General features: G+C 32.6%; 1 protein-coding gene across 1 annotated transcript in view; it reads right to left on the bottom strand.

Moving 5' to 3' along the window:
* Window positions 1–523: 523 nt before the first annotated feature.
* Window positions 524–6,618, bottom strand: part of LOC134683541 (gamma-aminobutyric acid type B receptor subunit 2-like) — a 37,946-nt gene continuing 31,851 nt past the window's right edge. Inside the window, exons 14-19 of the mRNA XM_063542853.1 lie at window positions 5,566–5,898; window positions 4,971–5,076; window positions 4,276–4,328; window positions 3,576–3,680; window positions 2,636–2,651; window positions 524–705 (exon numbers count right to left, since the gene is read on the bottom strand). Of these exons, the coding sequence (XP_063398923.1) occupies window positions 524–705; window positions 2,636–2,651; window positions 3,576–3,680; window positions 4,276–4,328; window positions 4,971–5,076; window positions 5,566–5,898 (795 nt within the window). The remainder of the gene's footprint in view (window positions 706–2,635; window positions 2,652–3,575; window positions 3,681–4,275; window positions 4,329–4,970; window positions 5,077–5,565; window positions 5,899–6,618) is intronic.

Here is a 6,618-nt window from a genome sequence, read left to right as displayed (position 1 = left end):
AACAGTGCTATATACTCTCATAGAGCAGTTCTCCTGACAGATTTGATGAGAGTTCAAGGTTAGAAATTTTCTAGGTAGAATTGGATAAAACGTGTCAAGATGACAGTTCTACATACTCTCCTAGAGCAGTTCTCCTGGCAGTTTTATATTCTCTCATAGAGCAGTTCTCCTGACAGTTCTATATACTCTCCTAAAAAAGTTCTCCTGTCAGTTCTATATACTCTCTTCGAGCAGTTCTCCTGTCAGATTCTGACAGTTCTATATACTGTCCTAGAACAGTTTTCTGGCATATTTGATGAGTAATACTTTCTTTGACCAGTTCTCCTGACAGATTTATACTTTCCAAGAATAGTTACTTTTAGTATCCTGACAGTTCTATATACTCTCATAGAGAAGTTCTCCTGACAGTTCTATAATCTCTCCTAGATAGTTCTCCTGGCAGTTCCATGTACTCTTTAGAGCTGTTCTCCTGGCATTTCTATATACTGTCATAGTGTAGTTCTTTTGACATTTTTATATACTCTCATTGAACAGTTCTCCTGACAGATTCTGACAGCTCTATATACCCCCCTTGAGCAGTTCTCCAGACAGATTCTGACAGTTCTATATACTCTCCTATAGCAGTTCTACTGACAGATTCTGCCAGTTCTATATACTCTCCTATAGCAATTCTACTGACAGATTCTGACAGTTCTACATACTCTCCTAGAGCAGTATTCCAGACAGATTTTGACAGTTCTATTTATTCTCCTAGAGCAGATCTATATACTTAGACAATATACGTATAGTGTCTTGAAATATGAGATTTATTTGTATGAGGCTTAGAAACGGGAGAATGCGAGGTTCTACCGAGGTTCGTCATTATCGAACTTGACCTCTATTTTGTCATCAGTAACAACATATTAAAATTTGAAAAGCTTTGGTTGAATGGGTCATGAGAAAATGCACGGACACGACTGGAAACACCATTTTTCAATCTTTCAAGAACCATTACTCCTGAACGGTAAAAGTCAAAATCGTCATTATTGAACTTGACCTCCATTTAGTCATCAGTAACAACATATTAAAATTTGGGAAGAATTGGTAGAACAGTTCATGTGTAAATGCACGGACACGACTGGAAACGGCATTTTACGATCTTTCAAGAACCATAACTACTGAACGGTCAAAGTCAAAATTATCATTATTGAACTTGACCTCTATTTTGTCATCAGTAACAACATATTAGAATTTGAAAAGCTTTGGTTGAATGGTTCATGAGAAAATGCACGGACACGACTGGAAACGCCATTTTTCAATCTTTCAAGAACCATAACTCCTGAACGGTAAAATTCAAAATCATCTTTATTGAACTTGACCTTTATTTAAGTGTCAGTAACAACATGTTAAAATTTTAAAAGCTTTGGTTGAACGGTTCATGAGTTAATGCACGGACAACATTTGATTGCCGCCCGCCCGCCCGCCGAGCATCCCCAAATCAATAACCGACATTTTTTGTCACAAAAATTCGGTTAAAAACGAAAAAAGTGTGTAACAAAAATAGTAAAAAAAGTGTTTGAAATTTCCCTCTTGGGGTACCATTTTGGGGTATTTCCCTATGAGCGTAGTCCAGGCGGTAATTAATTGACATATTGAGGAATCAGAAAGGGAAAATGAACTTAATTAATAACATTTGATAAACATGGTATATAAATAACCAATTTGAAGACATAAAAGTTTAAATTCATAAAAGTTTGATCATTGTTACTTTACGTTGTCATGGTCGTGACGTGACGTTGTTGATGAAATACAGTAGTTTTGGTAAGGAGGCGGGGCTTATAGGTTAGTTAAGGTCATTGACGTACAAAGCTAACGTTTATACGTATAGCTTTATCTGTATAGTAAAATAGCTGATTGCAGTATAATCTCCTAGAGCAGTTCTACATACTCTTCTAGAGCAGTTCTCCTGACAGATTCTGACTATTCTTTTTACTCTCCTAGAGCAGGTCTCCTGCCGATGAGAGGTAAGAAGTGAACTCCACTGTAAATGTCAATCTGAAATACGATTTCTATTACAAAGGTCAAACGTCACATTATAAAATTGACGGCAGCGTAGGACAATGAAAATTGATAAGAAATTACGAAATTAGTAAATAGAGAAACACAGTTAAGAAACCTCCTTGTACTTGTTTGTTCATTCAGGCTGCAGTTCGAATAGGTTTACTTTGTTTGAAACGATAATAAAAACAAAGTTATTATCTTTAATTCAATGACAAACATGTAACAATAAATTAAAAATAAAACATATTCAAAAGATGAATATCACATGGGATGTATCAATGAAACCTGGAAATATTATTATTCGTTCAATAACCCTAAACAGTTGACTTTATTCAAATAAAACATCGAAATAATAATACAAGTCACCAATATGTACAATGTATAACTATGCAACAGAACAAAAGGATACAGACACAAATGTATAATTTTATCATGTTTATTGAAAATCTTGATGATACATTTGTACTTATCCAACAAAATCACATAAAAGTAAAAGCGAGTATATTTATCTTTGGTATAAATACTTATAAATCACTCCCGTTTCTAGAGTAAATTAGTTTTTGATTGATAGCTTATTTAAATGGTGTATACTTACTTACTTTAATTTTGCACTGTAATGGCAATTGGCAATGGGTAAGATCTTTCTCCCATTGTGTGCCGTATAAAGCACACGAACACATTATTTGTCTCTTCAAAACAACATGGAAATCACCCCCCCCCCCTAAAAAAAATATGAATAGATGAAATAAATAAATGAGTGATAAATATAAACCAACTCGTATTTTAACTGTATTGTAATTTAAGATACAAACATGGACACATTTTTATCTTGCATGGATGTATATTTAACGTTGAATTAAGATTTTTTAACTTTTGAATAATAAACTACTATTATAAGATTTGTCTAAGCATCATATCACAGTCTCGAAGGAGGTAAGGCAATTCTCTCAAGTTTCACCCTGTAAGCAACTGATACACTTTTTGAAAGTTTACTATCATACATAAATAAATAAATTTAAGAGAGTGGCAGCAATAAGTGAGAGACGGAAAATACCCGAGGGGATATACAAACACATAAAAGGAGACAAACTGATATCGCCATGGCTGGAAAAAATAAAACGATTAAACGACAAACAACATCATATAATTCACTATATAAATAACTTAAAATTGAGCAACACAAACATCACCAAAACTTGGGTTGATCTCAGATGATCTGGAAGGGAATTCTTGCTTAAAAGAAATTTTTTCAATCTTTTACTTTTATAATTTTAAACAATTTTTTTAGGCATACCAGTTGAGGTGGTTGACTGTCAAAAACTAAATAGTTAAATAATGCAGATGTTATATCAAGTCATCCTTTTTAAAAAATAGATCTTTATAAAATCAACAATAAAATATATTAACAATTGATAACAACGCTGGTAGGCAACAATAAATGAAACAATAGTATATCGCTGTTCAATAGTCAAAATTCCATAAAAGGAAAACATTTCGACATAACAAACTTAAACACAAATAAAATATCAGCAAACGGTTGTCGAGTCGTCTGCTACAAATGACTGGATAATAGTATCCGTGGTTGGATTTGGCGAGAGAACTTGACCTCGTAAGGCTGAACTAGCCTCTGCATTATTTTTCTAAAATATAAAAATAAAATATCATTTTCCTGTATGCACACACAAGTTTTCAAATTTGAGGACAAATTGCCATGGCGCAGTTATATTTTATCTTAAAATTATCGCAATAGTTTGTTTTGAAAACTCCATTCTATGTTCCAAAGTGTAAAGCAATACCATTTGATAAGTCAGATTCAGTTATCATAAATGAACGCTACAGTAGTTTTCAAGTGCTCCTGCACTCTTTTGTATTTTATTTTGCTATAATATAAGTGAATATATGAATATATTACATATGACTCGATTATTCTTGATTCTCATTGGTTTATTTGGTGAGGTATTTTCCAATATATATTTTGTATTTTTAATTATTTTGACATATTGACTCGACTTTACAATATTTAGAAATGATATTGACCCCATGATATCAATAGTATCAAGAGTCAATACCATTTTCAAAAAAGTAAAATATAGCGTTTAACTTAATATCATTTCAAAAAATAGTAACATCGACTTCATACTTGGTCTATATAATCTGAACAGGTTCACGGTAGACAATTTGACCTTGTCAAAAGTCCATAATTGATAAATTTTAATATCGATTAGATGTACTTACATGACCGTTTTTCGTTTGTTCTGAAGCACGGTATTTTTCATCAGGATTGCTACCTACAATAATGTGTGAAACTCTTTCATATTTGTATACGGCGTAACTCCTCTTTTATTGTCTGCAATTTCCAATAAAATATGTAAGTGTTTTACCGTCTTTTATACATCAGCACTTACCAAATTATATTCGCATTATTTGAAACTTCAAGTATTTTTATTTTAATAAATAATGTCTGCAATTAGTTCGAAATATCTTTATAAACTATATTGAAGTTGACAGCATCAATTATTTTCCCTATATATATATATAATACGCAGGTGTTCTTCAATAAATTTCATGACTTTTATTGCGTTTGTTTTACACATTGCTACTTTTTTTGTTTGATCTAGCAGTTCTTCACGGTATTAGAATCGGATATACTTTGACCGTCAGCTTCAGTGAAAAGATATTGATTTTTGAAATGTGCCAATTAGTACTCTAGAAATATAAAATTCAACGTAAGGTATTTAAGCCATTAATGATGGATACAAAACATAGTAAAATGCCATTATTCAACATTGAATGTGACACGAATTTGTATTAAGTGTCGATTTAAGAACTCTTGCTTTTTTCGTGATAGTTTAGTTTTATGGACGGAAATAGCATTCAGGAAACATACCATCATCGGCACGAGTCATGCATTATTTTTTAAAGTGTCTTACCTGAAGACGGTGCTTTAGTTTGCTGACTTGGCCTCACTGTTGATGTGATCTTGCCATTTAGCGATGGAACGAATTTTATATTGTCAGTCTCGTTTCGAAGTTTCAACTAATAAAAAAAGAATAGAATATTATGAATAAAAGGAAATGTCGGATATGCATCAATAGAAGCACAAATCCTAAACTAAAATGTCGAAAATTCATTTACAGTAAGATTTATAAAAAGCATTACTGTTGCCTCTCAAGAATGCGTAGGATCAAATTATGCAAGGCCAAAATTCGACAAAATGCATCAATGGTATTACCACAAATACAACTTATTACTATTTATTATGATTCATAATGAATTATATAACTTGCTATATACAACACTTTTTATCGATTTAAAAACGGATGTTTAGATAGGACATCAACAGATATTTATTTTATATATACTTCAACAAGCACGGTTGTATATGGGAATATGTAATATCTTATTAATTGACATTTTTCAAAATGCAAACATGTTTTATCGAAATGTCGTCATGCATTCTTGCAAATATTAGTACATTATCTTACTATCAATAAATATATCAACAGAAAAATTAATTATAATTACCTTGGGAATAAAAAGTATGCATAATACTAAAGTTGTACAGAACATAACAAAACAATTCATCAGAACAAATCTTGCTGTCTTCTGTTCGTCATCAAGTATATGATTTAACGGAACTCCAATAAGGCACACCACCACAATGTTATAAACACAGAATCCAATCAGCTTGGAATCATTTAAGGCGGGAACCTCTACTCTTCTGGTCTCCCACGCTAGGAATGTACCAAAGGCTAACAGGAGACCTTTGTAAACATACTGGACACATAACCAGTAGACCTGTGTAGAACTTGTACACACAGTATATATTTCTTTGTGTGTTATGTCATTTTCTTCATCCTGTAATCATCAAATGCAAAAGGTATACAACCGACGAGGAAAGAAAATGAATCGTTACAAAAGGAATTGTTCATGTTAAATATTATGTAAATACCGTCTGAAGACTACATACAAAGTATAATTAATATATAACAGACATTAACAGTCCAATGGAACAAATAAGTCAACCCTCTGCCGTTACCATTAGACAATGTGTGCTAAGCAAACACGTATCCATACGCACAGCATCACTCGTTTAAATAATGAAGAGTCCACTGTTAGAAGCTAGGTGAAATGATCAACAGAAATTAACATAGACTAGAACTAATAATAGTTATTAACAGGCCAGCTCCATACTAAATTTTAACTGATCGAACGCCACAATCCCTCCCATCAGACAAAATTGATGAGTGATTGTCTTATATACTAACAACTATTGTTAGATTTTACGGTTTGACATATCGCATGCACACTTGTCTAGTATTTAATAATGTGTGCGATTCTACTGCTGGTGGACGTTCCGTCCCATAGAGTATCACCAGCCCAGTAGTCAACACTTCGGTGTTGACATGAATATAAATGACGTGGTCATTTTTATAAATTTCCTGTTTATAAAACTTTGAATTATTTGAAAAACTAAGGATTATCTTATCTCAGGCATCGATTACCTTAGCCGTATTTGGCACAACGTTTTGGAATTTTGGATCCTCAATGCTCTTCAACTTTGTACTTGTTTGGCTT

Source organism: Mytilus trossulus, chromosome 9, assembly GCF_036588685.1.
Source record: "Mytilus trossulus isolate FHL-02 chromosome 9, PNRI_Mtr1.1.1.hap1, whole genome shotgun sequence".
Classification (NCBI taxonomy): Eukaryota; Metazoa; Mollusca; class Bivalvia; order Mytilida; family Mytilidae; genus Mytilus; species Mytilus trossulus.
Note: the sequence above shows the minus strand (reverse complement) of the source record. Positions and strands in the feature narration are given on the sequence as shown.